General features: G+C 57.7%; 3 protein-coding genes across 6 annotated transcripts; 2 read left to right on the forward strand and 1 right to left on the reverse strand.

Moving 5' to 3' along the window:
* Window positions 1-476: 476 nt before the first annotated feature.
* Window positions 477-4,893, forward strand: SP6 (Sp6 transcription factor). The gene is made up of 2 exons (XM_027033952.2): window positions 477-614; window positions 2,804-4,893. The coding sequence occupies exon 2, from the start codon at window positions 2,862-2,864 to the stop codon at window positions 3,990-3,992; it is 1,131 nt and encodes a 376-aa protein (XP_026889753.1). The 5' UTR covers window positions 477-614; window positions 2,804-2,861; the 3' UTR covers window positions 3,993-4,893.
* Window positions 4,894-10,250: 5,357 nt separating this feature from the next.
* SCRN2 (secernin 2) lies at window positions 10,251-13,931 on the forward strand. 3 transcript variants are annotated; one of them, XM_053211880.1, is made up of 8 exons: window positions 10,251-10,406; window positions 10,751-10,924; window positions 11,169-11,350; window positions 11,938-12,137; window positions 12,588-12,803; window positions 12,942-13,107; window positions 13,209-13,389; window positions 13,607-13,931. In XM_053211880.1, the coding sequence occupies exons 2-8, from the start codon at window positions 10,751-10,753 to the stop codon at window positions 13,928-13,930; spliced, it is 1,443 nt and encodes a 480-aa protein (XP_053067855.1). In that variant the 5' UTR covers window positions 10,251-10,406; the 3' UTR covers window position 13,931. The 3 variants fall into 3 exon arrangements, with proteins under 3 accessions (XP_053067855.1, XP_026889751.2, XP_053067856.1); XM_027033950.2 differs by having other exon boundaries at window positions 10,252-10,406; window positions 13,651-13,924; XM_053211881.1 differs by lacking the exons at window positions 10,251-10,406; window positions 11,169-11,350 and having other exon boundaries at window positions 10,787-10,924.
* Window positions 13,932-14,431: 500 nt separating this feature from the next.
* LRRC46 (leucine rich repeat containing 46) lies at window positions 14,432-19,495 on the reverse strand. 2 transcript variants are annotated; one of them, XM_015078615.3, is made up of 8 exons: window positions 19,143-19,495; window positions 18,946-19,051; window positions 17,568-17,676; window positions 16,366-16,412; window positions 15,979-16,088; window positions 15,716-15,785; window positions 15,241-15,368; window positions 14,432-14,922 (listed from the first exon to the last, which is right to left on the reverse strand). In XM_015078615.3, the coding sequence occupies exons 1-8, from the start codon at window positions 19,150-19,152 to the stop codon at window positions 14,555-14,557; spliced, it is 948 nt and encodes a 315-aa protein (XP_014934101.2). In that variant the 5' UTR covers window positions 19,153-19,495; the 3' UTR covers window positions 14,432-14,554. The 2 variants fall into 2 exon arrangements, with proteins under 2 accessions (XP_014934101.2, XP_026889752.1); XM_027033951.2 differs by having other exon boundaries at window positions 15,220-15,368.
* Window positions 19,496-19,529: the final 34 nt, after the last annotated feature.

Below are 19,529 nucleotides of genomic sequence, written 5' to 3' on the forward strand. Positions count from 1 at the left end.
AGTCTCCTTTTCACGCGGAGAACCCGGCCCCTCCTCCAGGCCCCCAGGGTCCGAGTCCTGCTTCCCCCGCCACCCAGAGCCGGCTCCGGGGCAGTTTTCCACCCGAGGGGCGTGTCTCGGAACCTGGGGAACGCTCCGCCCAGGACCCCCTCCTGAGGACTGGAGGGGCGAGGGAGGAGCGAGGGAGGGGCGGGAGGCGACCTAGTTAGCGAGCCCGCCCCCTCTCCGCCGGCCGGGCCTCGCCGGGCCTCCCGTCCGGCCGATCCCGCAAGGGTTAAAGGCGGCGGCAGGTGAGGTGGGCGGGGCCGCGGACTCGGGGAAAAAGGAGCGCAGGGCAGAGGATGAAGGCAGAGAGCGCGGGTGAGTCACGGGCGGAGCTGGCCTCGCTCGCTCGCTCGCTCCCTGGCTCCGGCCCGCCCTCCGCCCTCCCGCTGGCCCTCCGCCCCTCCTCCGCCTCCCGCTGCCCGCCGCCCGCCGCCGGGTCCGGTCGCGGCCCCCGCTCGTCCTCGGCTCCTGCCCCTCGCCTCCGGAGAGCCCGCCGGCGCGCGGGGCCCATGAGCGCCCGTGGGTAGCGCGCCAGCCAGCCGTGCCCGGAGCCCGAGCGCAGCCTCCAGGTAGGAGCCAGGGTCTGGGCGGCCAGGGGTGCGCGATCCCGGGCTCCTCTCGGAAAGACGCGCCGCGCACTCGCCACAGCCTCCCGTGGCCTTGGGGGAGGTGGTCCTAAAGAATCCGAGGGGCTTGGAGCCCCGGCCGAGTGAAACCTGGGCGGAAGGGCGAGACGAGGGACCGAGGAGGCTGGAGACCGGGGAAACTGGAGCGACTGGGACAACCGGAGGACTGGAACCTTGAGGACTGGGAGTACGGAAGTCCTGACCACCTGAGCGCCGGTGATCGGGAGAGGGAGGCGGCGGAAGGGGGAAGAAGGGTGTCTCTACCCGGCTTCCTGCGTTGGGGAGCGGGAAGCCGGGAGTGCGCGCCCTGCTGTCTCCCTTCCCGAAACTTTGCAGGCAGGCCGTGGCATCCCAGGACTGGACTCCCTGGCCCTGTGTCGGGAGAGACCACTCTGGAGCCTGGGTCGTTAGCTTCCCCGCTCCCCGGTCCCTGGGGCAGTTCCCAGACGCCAAAAGCTATTAGGGTCCCAGGCCTCTTTGCTCCCGCCCAGCCCCTTCTGGGCTGCCCCGCCTGGGCCTGAGGCTCCATCGCTGCTGCTTCACCCTTGTTCCTTTTTTGGGGTAAGGCAGCGGGAGCCTGAGTAGGCGCCCCAGTCCCCCTCTCCCTCCCTCTCCAAAACTACCAGGGACACCTCTTTGGTCCCAGAGGCCACCCTGCTGTGGGAAGAAGTCCCTGCCCTAAACCACTGCACCTCCTCCCCCACCATCAGAGAAGGCCAGGCACACAAGCCCGACACCTGAGGCACCAGGGCTCCCAGGCTTTAGAGAGGTGGTGAGAGAAAAAGGACTTTCAAGTCACAGATATGTGGTTAAGAAAGAGAGGGGTGGGTATCTTTTGGTTCCCAACGGTGTAGGGAAAGGGTAACAGACCAGGAGTCCGGAGACCTGGTTCACAGAGGTACATAAAGTATGCATTTGTTGATTGAACAAATAAATGAACGTCTGTTCAAGTCATTTCTCCAAATGCTGCCTCAGTTTCCTCTTTTTTTTTTTTTTTTAATAAGAGGGTTGGCCTGAAGCAGTGATTCTCAGTTTGTCTGTATATTAGAACTGTCTGCAGAACACCTAAGAACGATCGAAGCCTAGAATGCACCCCCTTATATAGTCTCTTGGGGTAATTCTTCTCAGTGTCTGTGATTCTGGCTTTCCTTGTTGCCCTCCGCTGTCCCCACTTCGACTCTGCATCCCGTAAGGGGGTGACAATTTTACCTTTCAGAGCTTGCTAGTAAGCTCTTCTCTCGTTGACCCCCTTCTCTGGGGAAGCTGACCCCTCCCAGCTTCACATCTGGGTCTCCCCCAGATTGGAGGGAGGAGGGCACGGGTAACAGCCAGACAGCCAGCTGTGTGGCTGTGTGGGTCAGGACAGGAGAGGAAGCTTAACTTTCTCTGGGGGGGGGGGGGGAGAAGTCCCCTGGGAATCAACACTGAACCTGCACCCCAGGGAGGTGAATTCCTGCCTGAGGGAGAGGGGTGGGGGCCAGGAATGGAAGTGGGTTTGGTGGAGCCATCTGGACAGAGAGCAGAGGGCAATGGTAGAGAACAGTGAAATGCTCTTCTTCATTGAACACGCCTCAGGGGCGGAACGAGGTCTCTTTCCCCAATATCTCAGAACCTGCTTTGAGCTTTGGAAAATCAGGTCACCTCAAGCTTTGAGTTTCAGAAACAGACCACCTCCCTCTCCTCATCTGTGTCCTGAGTTAAACTAGGGAAGCCGAGATGGGTGTAGATCCTCCATTTGGGCTGGAAGCAGGGCTGCAGAAGGTAAACGCCACACTGCCCTTTGCGCTGGTCTGGGCAGATAGGGTGGGGATGGTTTTAGCATGGAACTGTAGGTGTATCTGACCTACCAGCCTGGGACCAGCCCAACTGTCAGGATGAGCTGGGCCCCGTAGGAGGGATCAGCTAGGAGAAGGTAGACTCCCCTGCCTTGGCTGAGAACCTCACACCCTCAACCCTTCCTAGCACTCCCAAATTCTGTTAACTGGTCGTTAGTCCTCACTCGGAGGTGTGCTCCTCTTTTGCAGCGGCCAGTCCCAGTCGGGAGAGGAGCACTTTGCGGGGAGGCCGTCTGGGTTAGGACTGAAAGTGACTCGGTTACTTTGCTCACTTCACCTCCTCTTTGCCTCCTTTAGGTCCTACCTGAGGTGCCCCTGACCATCCCTGTTCCCCACCCCACCCCGGATCCCGGCAATGCTAACCGCTGTCTGCGGCTCTCTGGGCAGCCAGCACACGGACGCGCCTCACGCCTCCCCGCCGCGCCTCGACCTGCAGCCTCTCCAAACATACCAGGGCCACACGAGCCCGGAGGCTGGGGACTACCCCTCCCCGCTGCAGCCTGGAGAGCTGCAGAGCCTCCCGCTGGGCCCTGAGGTGGACTTCTCACAGGGCTATGAGCTGCCGGGGGCCTCCTCTCGGGTAACCTGCGAGGACCTGGAAAGCGACAGTCCCTTGGCCCCGGGACCCTTTTCCAAGCTCCTGCAGCCGGACATGTCCCACCATTACGAATCGTGGTTCCGGCCAACTCACCCAGGCACTGAGGATGGCTCCTGGTGGGACCTTCATCCGGGCACCAGCTGGATGGACCTCCCCCACACTCAGGGCGCGCTCACCTCGCCTGGCCACCCCGGGGCGCTTCAGGCTGGCTTGGGGGGCTACGTCGGAGACCACCAGCTTTGCGCACCGCCTCCCCACCCGCACCCGCACCACCTCCTCCCAGCCGCCGGAGGGCAGCACCTCCTGGGGCCTCCCGACGGGGCCAAGGCCTTGGAAGCGGCCGCCCCGGAGTCCCAGGGGCTGGATTCCAGTCTGGACGGAGCAGCCCGGCCCAAAGGCTCCCGGCGGTCAGTGCCCCGCAGCTCAGGCCAGACCGTGTGCCGCTGCCCCAATTGCCTGGAGGCGGAGCGACTGGGGGCTCCGTGCGGGCCCGACGGGGGCAAGAAGAAGCATTTGCACAATTGCCACATCCCGGGCTGCGGGAAAGCCTACGCCAAGACGTCGCACCTGAAGGCGCACCTGCGCTGGCACAGCGGCGACCGTCCCTTCGTGTGCAACTGGCTCTTCTGCGGCAAGCGCTTCACGCGCTCCGACGAGCTGCAGCGCCACCTCCAGACCCACACGGGCACCAAGAAGTTCCCTTGTGCCGTCTGCAGCCGCGTCTTCATGCGCAGCGACCACCTGGCCAAACACATGAAAACCCACGAGGGCGCCAAGGAGGAGGCTGCCGGGGCGGCCGCGGGCGAGGGCAAGGCCAGCGGAGCGATGGAGCCCGCCGGGGGCAAAGGCAAGCGGGAGGCCGAGGGCGGCGCGGCTCCCTCCAACTGAGCTCCTCCGGTACCGCCCCCCCCCCCCATTGGTCTCCCCTGGGGGCATCCGAAGAGCTTTCCTCCTGGCCTGATGCCTTTGGGGGGCGACTTGAGGAAGAGGAGAAGGTGGTTATTTATTGAGGGGGAGGAAAAGTGGTGCCGGGTCGGGAAGACGGGGCGCTAGGTAGGGGTGTTTTGGTCTCGGGGCCGGACGAAAAGTGTTTGGCTAGGCTGGGGGAGCTGCGCATGCCCCTCTGTTCCCCCCCTCCCCCCCGCCCCTTCATCCCTTATTTCGCTCCTGTCCCCAGGCTCGGGGGTTGGGGTGGGGTACCCCTACCGCGCCTGGAGGGTGGAGGGGACCTGCTGGAAGAGACGGCGCGTCCCTGGAGCAGAGAGGAGTGGGGCCGCCCCGGGCGCTGAGGGTAGTTGTCTGGACACGTCCTTAGCGCCTGGGAACCGGGACATAAAAGCGCCTCCGGACCCGCCCTGCGGCCCGGGTCCCTTTCATCCCGCTTTTAGTGCTTCTGTCCCTATGGTTTCCCGAGGGAGAGCTGAGGTGGGGTAGGGAAGGCAGGGGTCCCCCTTAGGGAGCGGTCTCTATCTGGTTGGGAGGGTTGTTGCTGTAGAAATAACTCCTTTGATGTGCCTCCCGGTTAACCCTTCCAAACCCACTCTGATGGGGCCATGAAGGAAGAGAGGAAGCGGCCAGAATCCGGGACAGCCGTGCAGCCAGAGCTGTGGGGTCGAGGGGAGAGCTAGATTGGGAAGGGGGAGGGCAAAAAAAAGTCCCCTTCTAAAAGGAGAGAAAGGAATTTGGCGGGGCAGTGGAAGGAGCTAACCCCTTCCCTCTCTAACTCGGATTCAGTCCTTAACTCATGGTTTTTATGAAAAATAAAGTTCAGTATAGTCCACATTCCCCATCTGTTTTCAAAACCGCCAGAAGCCCCCACCCTAGAATTGATGTAGGTCCCTCATCCCAGGTCACCCATCATTTGCTTCTCCCTTAGGGACGAGAGGAAGAGGGTTACTTGGTTGACCAGGGAGTAGGTGAGGTGTCCCAGCACAGGGACCTACAGTGGTCGCCACTTGGAGCGGAGGACTGTGCCCCTGCCCACCTGCTCACTAAGCCCCAGCTCTTTCTTTGCTCTGCCTTTTCCTTTCTCTGCTGCCTACAAGACTGGCCCCTCCTATAGAGTGTGTGTTAGAAGGCTCCTTTCTCCCCATTTTGACTCTGGGCAGGGGGACTCCCTTTGCATATGAAGGAGGTGTTCTCCTAGTGGAAGGGGTCTGTCTTCTGAGGTGATATCCAGGAAGCTGTTCCTGTCCCCTTCTTTAGATGCTAGAAATACATCCTGATTGTGATCCTGGAGTGGGGACTGGGGAGGGGAAAGCCTAGCAGGGGCAGAGCCAGAGTCAGGCAAAGGGAAGGAAGCTGATGGGGGAAGGATCTGGAACTAGCGGGCTTTCCCAGGCTAGAGGTAGAGACCATAACATTCCCCCTGACCTCCCCTTCCCCCTTGCCCCTCTTTCTCTACCCGGACCCCTATGCGAGGATTAGTTGTGTATTGATTTTTAAGTTATAAGCAAAAGGTATTTTATTTAATATTAGGGCACGTGTGTGTGCATGTTGTTTGTACGTGTGTGTGTGTTTCTCTACTGAGCCTGGGGTCTCCAGCTAGAGAGACCCCACCTTGTTCACCCCGTCCAAGGTCCTAGGACATAGGCCCACAGCGTCTCTTCCTCCCTTAGGGATGCTGGAGCCCAGTCCCCAGGACTGGGAGCTAAATGGGAAGTGGGTCTGGGGTCTGGGTAGGAATATGTGTTTGTGTAAAAAAGGGAGCCCTTCTTAAAAGGGACAGGGTGACTCTCCCTGAGAGGCTCATGGGCCTGGGGTAGTTTAAGAAGTAATGTTCTTTCTTTTTGCTCCCTCTTTTCCCTACCTCTTGCTACCCCAACCAGAGGTCCCTTTCCTTGCTGAGAGGGTTGGGGGCAGGAGAGATCTGGGAGCGCCTGCAGGCTGCCTGGGCAGGTGGAGAGAGGGGGAGAGAGGGAAGGCACTGTGGGTGTGGGATGCCTTTCTCCTCCACCCATCGAAACCAGCCACCCCCTCCTGGTGCCACCAGGACAGTCTTCCCCAGTGACCATCCTATGGGGAACTCCTGAATGGCTGTTCGAGGTTGTAGGGGGACACCGATGTTCCCCCTACGGAGGCCTTGAGCTCCAAGGGTGCCGGTGCGGGCTTCGGATAGGTTTTCTTCTGCTCCCCTCCTTCATAGATCTAGGTTGCTTGGCTGTCTGCCCCCCTTCTAGGCAGCCCCCTAGAGGAGAAATGTAGGATTTTTTTTTCTTTTAACTGCTGTGAACCCACTTTGGGGGCGGGGGGAGGAGGAGGAAGAAACAGCCTGTGTTTTTTATGCCATAATAAAGTCATCAACCACATCATTGCTTCATTTGTCTTCCAGCTCTGGTTTCCTTTTTGACTCAGTGTCCCTTAGCAGTGAGGACAAGGCCGGCTGCTGGGTGGGGTGGACACTTCCCTTTGATCCTGCAGCCCTGCGCAGCCTCACCTCCCTTTGTTTGGGGCAGAGCTGAGCCGATTGAAGAAGGGTCAGATCCTTCCCTGGAGGTGGCTAATGCCGAAGGAAGGAGGAGCTCCCTCAGGGTTGATAGCTGGGCTGACTGTCCCTCCCTGGGGGATAAGAAGGGTGTAGATATTTCCTTCCTCCACATATAAGCCCCCTCTTTCCCCTCCTCTGCCAAGAATGCTGGTTCCCTGCCTTCGCAGAGAGAACCAGCCTCTGGGGCCCCGTCACCCCGCCCCCGTGGGGGTGTGATCAGTCCCTCTGGCTGTCAGTGAGGCGGGGGTGACTGACAGCGATTTCTTCACCCAGGATGATCCCTATCAGGGACAAGGCGATGAAAGGCAGCCAAGATATCTGATGGGCTCCCGCCCAGCTGGAAAGTATGAGGGAAGGATCCTACTGCAACTCTCAGCTAGAGGGCCCGCCACAGTTACACAACCACAGTGTGCACAAACGCACCCTCACTGGACCCATCGGGCATCCTTGGATATGCAGAAATGCCCATCTGTATACACTTTCCTGGGCTGCCCAATTTCTGGTATTGCAGCTGGTGCCTAATTCATGTGCAGTGAGAAACAAACACCTTATGACTCCAGAGCCCCAAAGCTAGGAAGGTTGACAGAGGATCGATTTGGGACTCCAAAGGGGCAGGCCAGATTACTGTGTAGTTTTACCTTCCCATCCTACATTTTGGCCAAAATTATTATCTTCCCTAGTGGGATTCCGGTTTCCCCCATTCCACCCCTAGCCCAATTTCCTGGAGCCAAATCTGGTACCCAGATTGGCTCCTCTCATCACTTGTTTGGGAGAATCTGGAGTCACAAAGTTTAAAGCCACTTTGGGATATGGGGGGCGGGGTATCAGAATGATTTAGGGGGTGGAGCTGGAAGCAGACTCATTTTGGGGGGAGCAACTGTTTATTTTCTCTTGCTCCTGGATTTGGAAGCCTGGGAAGAGGGGCGGGCACACAAAGTTCCAGTGATGGTGACCTCATGCCCATCCGCCCCACTCCTTGGGGTGCTTCTTTTGTCTTCCAAGAGGTTGGGGGCGGGGGGAAGTTAGACCCCAGGAGCCTGGTGAGTCCTCTCCTCCTTTAGCCCATCGCTGCCCCCAGGGACAGGAGGGCAGCTGTGGGGCCGGCTGGGCCTGTCTGGGCAGGGCCAGGGCCACCCCTCCTCCCCTCGCAGCTCCTCCTGCTGACCCGCATTCTTAGCGGGGGCCTTTGGTGGGGCTCTGATGTTTGCTCACTGGCTCCGATCAGCAGCAATGCTGCTTGGCTGGCCTGGCCCCCCTGAGGGAGCCCAAGGCCACCATTGATGCCTCAGATCTGGTGCCCCCACAGGGATGATCCTGGAGGGGCCGGGAGGGAATTAGGGAAGTCAGACCATGTGGGCTGACCCTTTGGGCAACCTCTCTGAGTGGCCATCTGCTGTCTTGGGAGGTGGGAGTACAGGCCTTCTAGGGTGTTCGAGTGAAATCAGGAATGGGAAAGTGACCGAGCCGCAGGCCGCCTGGGAACTGCAGCCTGGGGCTGCGCTGTGGTCCCGCGGACACACACTGCCCCACCGCGGGCAGCAGGGGAAGTGCAGGAGTGGAGCTGGCTTTGCGGCAGGCTGCTTCGGGTGCTCATGATCGTCAGCACGCAGCCTTGATGTTTGCTTCTGGAATGACGTCCAAGGGCAAGCTCACAACCCCTCCCCGACAGCGCACCTGAAGACGCCTTCACTTTCCATTAATTCTGGTGAGCCCAACTGCTCAGCATGTTAGCCGTGCAGGTTTGAAAAGAGTCTCAGGATCCAAATAGTCTGGCTGTTTCCACCTGGTAGAGGGCATATTAGAGTCACCCATGGAGTTTTTCAAGACACCCTGATTCATTTTCCAGCACCCCACCAAGTTATGCCCTTAGGGACATATTAGAGCAGCGCTTCTCAAACTTGACACTAGGGGTGGTTTTTTTTAAAAAATAACTTAAAAAAAAATATTTATTTAGAGAATGCAAGCAGGGGAGGGTCGTAGAGAGAGAGGATCCCAATGCAGAGCCTGACGCAGGTCTCGAACTCACAAACTTTGAGGTCATGACCTAAGTGGAGGTCAGACACTTAACCAACTGAGCCACCCAGGCGCCCCTGCACTGGGGGTGTTGTTAACATGCTTCAGATTCAGTAGGTTTGAGGTGGGGCTCAAGATTCTGCATTTTTAACAAGCTTTCAGGTGATGTTGATGCGGGCAGTCTGTGGAACACTGAGTAGTGGAGTATTAAAGTATTATGTTGTGCTGTGGGAGTCACGTGGTTGAAAACTAATGCCTCCCCTCCCTCCCCAAACCATGGCTGAGAACCACTGATCTAGTTCAGTGCCATCATTTTGCCACTGGGGAAACGGAGGCCCTCAAAGATAAAGTGACCTGCCCAGACAGCCACTGCAGCTCCATAGCAGATGCAAGACAAGATGCCAGTGTTTAGAGTTCCAGGCGATGCTCTTCCCTGCCTCCAGCCCAGCTTCTAGGTCAATTCATCTTACAAGTGGCAGTCCCCCTTCTGAAAATGAAGCCCACCTCCTTGGGGACAGCTTCCTCTTCAGAATCAGCCTCAGATACCTACAGGCAATTAGAAAGTATCTTAGATTTCAGCTCCCCCAACACCCTTATCTGATACACCTGCCCACAGTCGGCCTCCTGGGGAAGCCATGGCCTCTGTGCCTTCATTCCCATCCCAGGAGAGACCACAGGCTGGGATGCTGTGGCCAGGGCTCTGAACAGCGACCCTGACTGTTTGGCAGGATGGATGTGGGAGAAGTAGATAATCTGCAGTATCTCTCCTGTCCCCATTTCTGGAGGGCTTCATAGGGCAAAAAGGGGTGAGATGTGTTTGCTTAAATGCTGGTAATGGAGATGCATTATAGAGGAAAATGACCTGGAAAGCAGAACATTTGGGATCAGAGTCCAAATCCCCACACCGGTATGTGCCCCCTTGGCCAAGACTTCTCCTTTGTTGTTTCAGTTTCACTATATATAAAGGCACAAAATCTTTGGACTAGAAATTTCCAAATTTCCTTTCAAAGCTATTTTCCTATGAGTTTGAGCACTGTGGGCCAGAATCTACCTTTGGGGAGTCAGATGGGTTTTGAGCATATGTGCATTTAAAAAATGCATTACAGGCGCCTAGGTGGCTGGGTTGAGCATCGGACTTCCGCTCAGATCACGATCTCGCTGTTTGTGGGTTCGAGCCCCGCGTCCAGCACTGTGCTGACAACTCAAGAGTCTGGAATCTGCTTCGGATTCTGTGTCTCCTTCTCTCTCTGCCCCTCCCCCATTTGTGCTCTGTCTCTCAAAAATAAACAAATGTAAAAAAATTTTTTTTTAATGCATTAACTTAAGTTATCCCTAGACCTCCTTCCCTGTAACAATCTTTCAGATCTTATGCCCTGGGGGGGAGGTAGGGCTAGGTTGCACCTTTGTAATTGAAACCAGGACGCTGCGAGCTGAGGTTTTTCCTCCAGATGCCCCAGCAATCCGCGCTCTCTAGCAAATCTGGCCGGTTTTTCTTTCCTCTCTTTTTACGTGGGTTCCTTTCCACCTGCAGATGCCTCTCCCCATGGTGTCTCGGCTGGAAGTGCCCGTGAGCGGTCCGAGCTAGGAAGGGCAGGCGGACCGGCAAGGTCTCCCACGCTGCTGCGCTCCAAGAAGTAGTGTTGGCGCGCACCCTGGTGGAAAACCAAGGACCTGCAGGCGCTTGGTTCCGGCTCCGCCCCCCGGGCCAAAGCCTTCCAGGTCACCTGTGAGCCTCCGCCCAATGACCCGAAGCGGAGGCGGTGGCGCCCGGGACTAAGCCGGGGATCTTGGAGGGAGACAGGGTGAGGGGCAAACGGTATTGGGGAGGCGAGAATGTGGACAGAAAAGGGGCGAAGGAGTGGGGTGGGGTGGCGAGGGAGGTGGTCCCGCGACGGCACTGGTGGGTCGGGCTCCCCGTTGGGCAGGGCCCTGGGAGCTTGCGGTGTGCGCTCGCCTGCTGCCTCCCAAGCCTGGAGCCTGGGCTGTGCACGCCGCGCATCGAGTGTGTCCAGGACCCAACAGCAGTGTCTTCCCTGAGTGCCTGTTTACACGTGTTGGGAAGCGGGGGGCTCCCTAGGGCTGAGCTCTGGCCAGGATGGTGGAGAGGCGGCGTGAGGGGGACACATGCACCTCCACCTCTCCCCAGATGGCTTCGTGGAGCTCTGACACCCCGTGTTCCTGCGATTGCTTTGTTTCCGTGCCCCCGGCCTCGGCCATCCCAGCTGTGATCTTTGCCAAGAATTCCGACCGACCGCGGGATGAGGTGCAGGAGGTGGTGTTTGTACCGGCAGGCACTCATGCCCCTGGCAGCCGGCTCCAGGTGGGTTAGGCCTTATGGAAGCGGCGGGAGGTGTGGTCGATCTAGGCATTCTTCTAAGACCCTCCTCCTCTGCGCCTCGCACCTGGCAAGTCCCCGGATGTGGTGGGAAGAGCGTGACCTTCCAGTCTACCAACCTGGACCTGGCCTGTTAGTTAGCTGCTGTCCACCTCGGTTTCCTCATCTGTACAATGGGAATGATAAAACCCTTTCTGAATGGACTCCCTCTCTCCTTCCTTACCTGCAGTGCACCTACATTGAGGTGGAACAGGTGTCAAGGACTCACGCTGTAATCCTGAGCCGCCCTTCTTGGCTGTGGGGGGCTGAGATGGGCGCCAATGAGCATGGTGTCTGCATTGGCAATGAGGCAGTGTGGACCAAGGAGCCAGTTGGAGAGGGGGAAGCCCTACTAGGCATGGACCTACTCAGGTGCGGACCCTGCCTTCCCTCATCTCTACACACTGAAAGGCTGAGAGCCGAGGACAGACCCAGGCCATCCTCCCCTCCCCTCAGCTAGATTCACCAGGGCCTCCTCCTTTTTGTCCCCCTTGCCGTCACCAGAGAGGCCGCCCCTGCTCCTCCTCTCTCCTGGCCCCATCGCCACAGTCTGGTAAGGAGCTCCCGAATGTGGCCACTTCTGGGCCTCTCCTGGCCCAGAAATAGGGCAGTGGTTTCAAATTTCTTTTTTAAATAGAAGTACTTTTTTTTTTTTTTCCCTCCCAACTGAAATCTCCTACGGAGTCCCGATTTACAAAACCAGTGAAAGCAGAGCAGCTCTGGTTGAAGAGAGGCTGGGGAACTCGGGCCCCTGCTTTCTCCGAAACCACGTTTGAGGCCTCTCCCTGGGACCCTCAGAGAAGAACTTGAAAACACCCGCCTAACGGCGCTTTAATACAACCAACTCGGGCAGATTTTTTTTCTGTGACTTGGGCCTCTCTGGGCGCCTTCCGTCCATTGGAGCTTCCGTCACCAGCCACTGACGCTGCGTTCCCCTTCCGTGCATCCCTTCATGCCAGGCTGGCTTTGGAACGGAGCAGCTCTGCCCTGGAGGCCTTGCGTGTGATCACAGACTTGCTGGCGCGCTACGGGCAAGGGGGCAGCTGCCGGGAGGACCCCACACCGTTCTGCTACCACAACACATTCCTGCTGGCTGACCGGACTGAGGCGTGGGTGCTAGAGACGTCAGGGAGGCTGTGGGCCGCACAGAGGATCCAGGGTGAGAGCCCAGCGCCGGGGCTCGCCTCCCAGAGCTGTCCCCTTTTGCCAGCCTCGGGAGGGGGTGGGAAAACCATGGGTGAAGGGCAGGGCGGATCCACGTGCAAACTTCTCACTGGCAGGGACACCCAAGGAAGGTGGGAAGTGAGCCCAGTGGGGCACTTCTCTCCCCACTTTACCTGCTTAAATCCTCTTGTACTTTAGCTGGCCGCCTCCTCTGGGGAGCCTTCCTGGACTCCCTGGTGGTCAAGTTTCCCCCTTATATGCAAGCGGGTGCCTTTTCATCACGTGCACCACGGTTGCAAGCTCACATTTATTTCTGTGATCATTTTGTCTGTCTCCCGCTCCACGGGGGCAGGTCCGTTCTCTTCACCATCATCTTCTTAGCACCTGGCACAGAGTAGGTGCTTAATGACAAATGAGCCACCCCCCTCCCCCTACTTCTCCACAGCAGGGGCCCGTAACATCTCCAACCAGTTGAGCGTAGGCACGGACATCTCGGCCGAGCACGCAGACCTTCGGACCCATGCCCTGGCCCAGGGCTGGTGGGATGGGCAGAGCACTTTTGACTTCGCTCAGGTCTTCTCCCTGACCCAGCAGCCTGTGCGCATGGAGGCTGCCAAAGCCCGCTTCCGGGCCGGGCAACAGCTTCTGCAGCAGCAACAAGGTCAGTGCGTGGACGGCGGTGGGGTGGGGGCCAGGAGGGCCACAGTGGTGCCAGCCTCTCTCCTCTCCCACAGCTTTGATCCAAGGCCAGAGGTCCCCCTTCTGCCCGGAGGGCCCCTCAGCCTGTCCTCCTTCGCAGGGGGCATCACGGCAGAGGTGATGATGGGCATCCTCAGGAACAAGGAGAGCGGCATCTGTATGGACTCTGGAGGCTTTCGCACCACGGCCAGCATGGTGTCTATCTTGCCCCGGGATCCCACACAGCCCTGCGTCCACTTCCTCACCGCTACTCCAGACCCATCCAGGTGAGAGGAATGGGGGCGGGGAAGGCGGGGGAGAGGGTGCCAGGCGGGGGAAGATCGGGGGGATGTGATAACCTTTGCTCCCTCCATCTCTGTCCCGTTAGGTCAGTGTTCAAACCTTTCATCTTCGGGGCGGGGGCGGCCCAGGCCCCCCAGGTGCTGTCCCCCACTTTTGGAGCACGGGACCCTGTTCGGACTCAGCCCCGATTCCAGACTCAGGTGGATCGCCGGCACACCCTCTACCTCCGGCACCAGGTGGCCCTGGGGCTGATAGAGAGCGAGCAGGTAACCCTCGGGGAATAGGGGCTACTCTGGGGCCATGACTCACTTCTCCCACCCCCAGTTGGGCTTCTGGAAATATGAGGGGATCTGGGAGGGGAGGAGAGACTCCAGAGTTGGGGGAGCGGCGTCTTTGCCTTCAAAGCCAGCTGCCCAGGAGAAGACCGGGTGCCCTGTCCTTCCTCCTGCTGTGGCAGATGGCAGGCGTCTCCCCTCCGTCCAGAGGGAAGCCTGTCCCTGGGACCCATCTCCACCTTTCCTGGGCAGGATCGGGGGCGGCAGCTCCGGCAGAAGCAGCGGGATCTGGAGCAGGAGGGCCTGGAGGCTGCGCGGCGGCTGCTTTCCGGGGAGCAGGTGCCACCCCCACAGGAGCTGGGCGGCCTCTTCCAGGCCTTTGTGGAAAGGGAGAGCCAGGTGTATGCCTGAGCACCACGGGGCCGGGGTGGGCACAGGACCTCAGTGCAATCCCTTTGCTCCCCTCAGCCTTGTTTTGGGTGGCCAGCTTGGCCTTTGCCTCAATAAAGTATGTTATTTCCCTGTTCAGTGAACTTGATCCCAGGTCTGGCAGGGGCAGGAGAGCCAAATGAGAGCAAAGGACAGCCCTGAGCTGGCTACAGGGCTTCTGGTGGGCTTGCCAGGCAGCACAATCTTCTCACTTGGGTGATGGAGAAGGTTGTGGAAGGGGCCTGTGAGGAGAGGTGCCCCCCCCCCCAGGTGTGTGAGCGCGTGTGTGCAAGAGATCACGCCTGGCACAAAATGAGGCTACTATTTGGGGAGAATTAGAACCGCGGGGTTTCGGGTCCTTGGCTTGAGCCTTGGAAGGGCAGTCCCTGGGAGTGGCAGTGAGATGGCATCTACCACAAGGTGATGCCCACTCAGGACCCAGGAAGCTGGGGGGGAGGGGTTGAGGTGTGCCAGCCCTTTGGGTAGTTCCCGAAAGGTCAGACACGTGTTCTTTAGAATCAGGTTCTGTGTTTCTGTGACTGTTTCCCACTACCCTGGCGGCTTGCTTCCCCTGAGATGTCCCCCAAGTGACGCGAAAGACGCATTCAGGGCCTGGAGACATTTTATTGGGGTGGGCTCCTGCCACAGGAGAGGGGTCTGAGAAGGAGACCCTGTTTCTTCCCCGTTCCTTGTTCCTGTGGCTTTGCTGATAGGGAGGGGCTGCACTTCATTTCTTGACTCTTTTGGTCACCATTTTGGTTGTACTGGGGGCCCCAGCCAGTGAGGCCTTGGGGGCTGTGGCTGCTCGGGCCCCCTTCTTTGCCTGGACAGTGCTTTGCTGGCTGGAAACCAGAGGGCAGGGTTTCTTGGTGGCAGAGGTGGCTTGTGGCAGGGAGGCGGGCTTGGGGGGTGTCTCCTTCCTCTGCGTGGGAGTGACAGAAGGACTGCCGTCCCTAGCCAGGGCCCCCCCGGGCAGCTGGGGGAGGTCGGTGAGGGCGGGCTTTGTCCCCATCCTCAGAAGGTGCTCGGTCAGGGCTGCCTGCTGCCTGAGTTCCTTGTGTCTGCTCATCTCCTGCTTCAGCTCCTCGAGGAAGCCTGCGAGGGGCCAAGATGGGAGGCGGCAGATGGCTTGGCAGGACGGCCCCTGGGCTGAGGCGGGAGTTCTCTGGCCGACACCCTGCCCAAACTAACCCTCTGTCGGCCCTAATGGGGAGGGTGAGTCGCCTGCACGCCAGGCTGATACCTGGCCCCGGCTGTACCATCCTCTGACCCAGATGCTGGTCTGGGCCTGGGGCCTCCTCCCTCGCCCCCGCTGCCATCTTAGCTTCCCCAGTGCCCCACAGGGCAGAGGTGAGTTCTAGGGAGGGCGCAAGCCTTGGAAAGCCCGGCCACCTCGCTCTGTGCAGAACGGACCACTCAGCTCCGGGAACTCCTCGTCCTCGTCGCTTGAGTCTTTATCCTCCTCGTCCGAGGCCCAGCGCTCTAACACAGGCTGCTTGTCCAGGTCCAGGAGCAGCGGCAGGGCTTGTGTCACTAGCTCCCTGCAGGGCAGAAAGGGCAGAGGCTACCCAGGAGGGCAGCCCCGGGTGGGGGGCCTGGGAGGGCGTGCAGGCACAAGCCATAGGAACCGCACCCAGAGGGGTGGTGTTCACAAGCTGGGAGACGGGCCTGCGCTCAGCCCCAAAGAGCTAAGGGCTGGCTCCATGTGGACCTCTGGGGGGGGCGGGGTGGAAGAGAAAAAGCGGCCCACTTGAGCTGGGGTGAGAGACGAGAAGGTGCCAGGGATGGTGACCCCAAGTTTGCAGGCCGAGAGGGAGTCCGTGTGGAGTTAAGAATACGAGGAGCTCAGCCATCACCCCATTTCTTCCCACCGTCAATGCATCCTCACCTGTACCCATCCCGGTTGGTGCAGCTGTTTCCACTCAGGTTGAGGATGAGAAGGCTCTGCGGGAATTCATCTGCACACACCAAAGAGAGGGCAGTGAGGGTCCCAAACGTGCCTTCTGGCCCAAAGCCACTGCCTCTTTTCCACCTCCCAGGACCCACAGAGGCTTTGCTGCCAATACAAGCATAGGGAGGTGGTGGCAGAGGGGAGGGAGGGAGGGTCCTGCCCAAGTCTTAGCCCGTGAGCTGGGGCAAGGACATTCCTACCCAGCTTCAGTGTTTCTATCAGGTTCTCTGAAAGGTCCAGAAACTGGAGATGTGGGAGGTCATGGAGGTTTTCCACCTGCCTGATTTGGTTTCCTGCCAGAGACAGGAAGCTGCAGGGGAAGGGAGGGGTGCAGAGACAGAGCTGAGTCACAGAACCGCCAAAGGAAGGGGGGAAGGCAGCAGGCACTCGGGGCCCCTGGCTGAGCAGCCACACAATGGATGGGGACACATGGTCTTCTGGGGTGAGAGAAGCAGAGTGAGGCTTGCGGGGTCCTGAGCTGACCAGACGTTGGGCTTGGAGATGTCTGAGCCAGTCAGTTCTCTGGGGTGTCCCCGTGTTTCCCTCCCGACCCCCTCCCCACGGGTCTGAGCCCTGACCCCACGTACCGCAAGGAGGGGATGCAGGCCAGGTTCTCAATTCGCTGGATCTTATTCTGCAGAAAGCAAATGAGGTGGGGAAACTAAGCAGACCATGTCTGCTCTTGCAGCTGAAGGGCTGGCACCCTGGGAATAATCACCCCACTCCCGGAACTGGAGTTGTCACTACCTCGAAATGATTTACTTTCTCTGGGTGGATGGTTAGGGGTGTAAACTTAGGGGCTAGATAAACTTCATTAAAGTATACCCTGCTCACCCCACAACCAAAGAGTGACCTGGAAATCAAGAAGGAAACCAAGGGGCCACGGGGAAATAGGAAAAGCCTTGGTGGTGGCTTATGTACACGGAGGGAACAATGAACATATATTACTTTGATTTCGAAGGTTTCTGTGAAGAAAGGTTAAGGGCACTGGATATATTCAACCTGGAGGAGTTGAATATGTATATCCAATCAACCAACCACCCACTACCACCAGACAGCCTTCAGGGTTCTAAAGGATGCAGAGGAATCTTCTGGTTCCCTCTTTCATTTCCTCAAAACAGGAAATGCGCTCGAGCTATAGAACACGGGAGATTTAGGGTAGACACCAAAAAGAACTTCTAAACCAAGGGAAGTGTCTGACATACACAAGAAAAACAAACAGTGATTCAGGAGCATGCTCAGGAGATCTTTTGGGAGGATTGGTCTTTCAAGAGAATTCCTGATTCATCTGGGAACATTTTCTTTTCTTTCTCTCTTTTTTTTTAACGTTTATTTATTTTTGAGACAGAGAGAGACAGAGCATGAACGGGGTAGGGGCAGAGAGAGAGGGAGACACAGAATTGGAAGCAGGCTCCAGGCTCTGAGCCGTCAGCACAGAGCCTGATGCGGGGCTCGAACCCACGGACCGCGAGATCGTGACATGAGCTGAAGTCGGACGCTTAACCGACTGAGCCACCCAGGTGCCCCAACATTTTATTTTTTAAAAAAGATTTTATTTTTAAGCAATCCCTACCCTCAACGTGGGCCTCGAACTTACAACCCTGAGATCAAGAGTCACATGCTCCACTGACTGAGCCAGCCAGGTGCCCCCTCTGGAACAGTTTCAATGAAGGTCTGCCTACCTGAACACCAGGGAATGGGCAAGATGGCCTGACTGGTTGCTTTCACATTAAACAGACTTGGTCCATAGAGGGCAAGGGGGGAGGGAGAGCAGGAGGCAAGAAGGTACCGCTTGCAGATAGAGGCTGTGAAGATTCTGGAGGCCCTCGAGGTTGCTGATAGCAGTAATCCCCTCTCGGTCCAGGCGGACAGTCTGCAGTTCAGCAAGAGTGTGAAACCTGGGGGAACAGTCAGCAGGTGGTGTAACAGATCCCACTTCTGTGGTCCCTTGGCAGGGAAGATGGGAGGGGGTAGGAAAGGGTTTTCGAACTAAGTGGCTTGGCTGAGATGTCAGGACTTCTTGACTCATGAGGCAGTGTCCAGATCATGAAACCAGGTCAACCTGGAGACCTGGATCTCGATCAGTAGCACCGGGAAGAATCAGAGGGTGAGAGGAATAGGACCCTTGGATTGGGAAATGGTTGAACAGCTTATGGTTCCCAGAGAGACTCAGAGGCCAGGGAAGGCTTCCCCGGGCCAGCTCAGATGGTGGAAGCGGGCACTGGCACAGAGATGAGACAATCTTTGCAGGAATATCCTTCCTCACTTCCCTTTCGAGTGGTCCATGGAAGGAAAATCACTTGATTCATCCACTCATTCATTAATTCCACAATATTTACTGAGTGCCCACTGGAGACCAATGAGAGTCCCTGCCCATCACTATTAGGGAAGCAGGCCAAACATCTAGGACAAGCGGGTGACAGACACATGAAGGGACTAAGGGGGTACATGGACTGTGCACTGAGTCCTCAATAGGGGAGCAGGGAATGCTTCCTGGAGGAGGTGACGTACAAGTAGGAGTTAGCCAGGAAGGTGAGAGGGGGATGAGGAGAACTTTAGTTGCCCACGAATCCCTTGGGGGTCTTGTTAAAATGCAGATTCTGATTCAGTAGGTCTGAGGTGGGCCTGAGAGTCTTCATTACTAACAAGCTCCCAGGTGCTCAGCACCATCTGAAAAGGTGCTAAGGTGTGAGAACAGAGGGTCTTGGAGGAATTGTGGAGAATGGCGAAAAAGGCAGCAACGGTCAACTCATGCTAGGGTATTCGGATTTTATCCTGGAAGTACTAGGGACCCAAGGAAGGTTCTACCAGGGAGTGCCTGATCAGATTTGTCATTTAAAAGGATCACTTTGGCAACCATATGGGGAGCCTGGACTGGGGGCAGGGAAACTGATGAAGAGTTTATTGAGAGGCGATGGCTTACTTAAGAGCCTTATTCAAGGCAGTTGAGCGGGCATGGTAAAAAAAAAAAAAAAAGAAAGAAAGAAAAAAAAAGAAATAGAATACTGTTTAAGGAGGCAAAGTCGATTGGACATTACCACTGACTGGATGCGTGGAGTAAGTAAAGAGAGGGACAAAGATGAGCTGAAGAAACAGTACAACTCAGGGGACTGGTCATTCTGTGTGTTTCAATTGTCCAGCACCCCTCTCCTCCCGCCCGCACTCACATCTTCTCTGACAGATCCTCATCCTCAGGGAAGGCCAAGTTCCGCTTAGTGATAAGGGTTTCAGTGATGCACACGCCTCCTTCCTCTGGACTCTGGGCAAAATTACCTGTGAAAAGACGAGAACGATTCCCTTATTCTTGGAAGCCTGACCCTACTGTTATCCAACTGTTCTACCCACCTCTCCATCCCCTACTCACCTCCGGCCATGATCTAAAGGCTACTGGCCTGGCGCGGGATTAGCACGAAAGGAAGTAGAGCAAGTTAGTCCCCGGGATGGCGGAACCCAGGATGGTATGAGAAGAGAGAATTTCAGAGACTGGAGGGACAAGGGAAAGTGTTGATTCAGAGCAAATTAATGAGGCGGGGTAGAAGACAAAAGTAAATCGAGGAGACGGGTCTGGAGTTTGAGGGGTGCAGAGGGGCTTCGCTAGTCCCCAATGGGGGACTGTGGGCAGAGAGTGGAGGGTGAGGATCCCGAGAAAAGAGCTGTGCGGCAGAGGCTAACCGTCGTTGCTAGGAGACTGGACGCCAGTTGGGGCGTCAGGGAGCGCGGATTAGGCGTTCCTGGGTTTAGCGCGCATGCG

The sequence above is a fragment of the Acinonyx jubatus genome, chromosome E1 (genome assembly GCF_027475565.1).
Source record: "Acinonyx jubatus isolate Ajub_Pintada_27869175 chromosome E1, VMU_Ajub_asm_v1.0, whole genome shotgun sequence".
NCBI lineage: Eukaryota > Metazoa > Chordata > Mammalia > Carnivora > Felidae > Acinonyx > Acinonyx jubatus.

Coding starts and splice junctions, on each gene's coding strand:
- SP6 (XM_027033952.2), top strand. CDS start 2,862: ATGCTAACCGCTGTCTGCGGCTCTCTGGGCAGCCAGCACACGGACGCG.
- SCRN2 (XM_053211880.1), top strand. CDS start 10,751: ATGGCTTCGTGGAGCTCTGACACCCCGTGTTCCTGCGATTGCTTTGTT. Junction 11,351..11,937: donor CTAGGCATGGACCTACTCAG/GTGCGGACCCTG, acceptor CCTTCATGCCAG/GCTGGCTTTGGAACGGAGCA. Junction 13,390..13,606: donor GGCTGATAGAGAGCGAGCAG/GTAACCCTCGGG, acceptor CCCTCCGTCCAG/AGGGAAGCCTGTCCCTGGGA.
- LRRC46 (XM_027033951.2), bottom strand. Junction 17,677..18,945: donor GAGGATCTGTCAGAGAAGAT/GTGAGTGCGGGC, acceptor CTGTTCCCCCAG/GTTTCACACTCTTGCTGAAC. Junction 14,923..15,219: donor TCCGTTCTGCACAGAGCGAG/GTGGCCGGGCTT, acceptor GGCCCCTCGCAG/GCTTCCTCGAGGAGCTGAAG.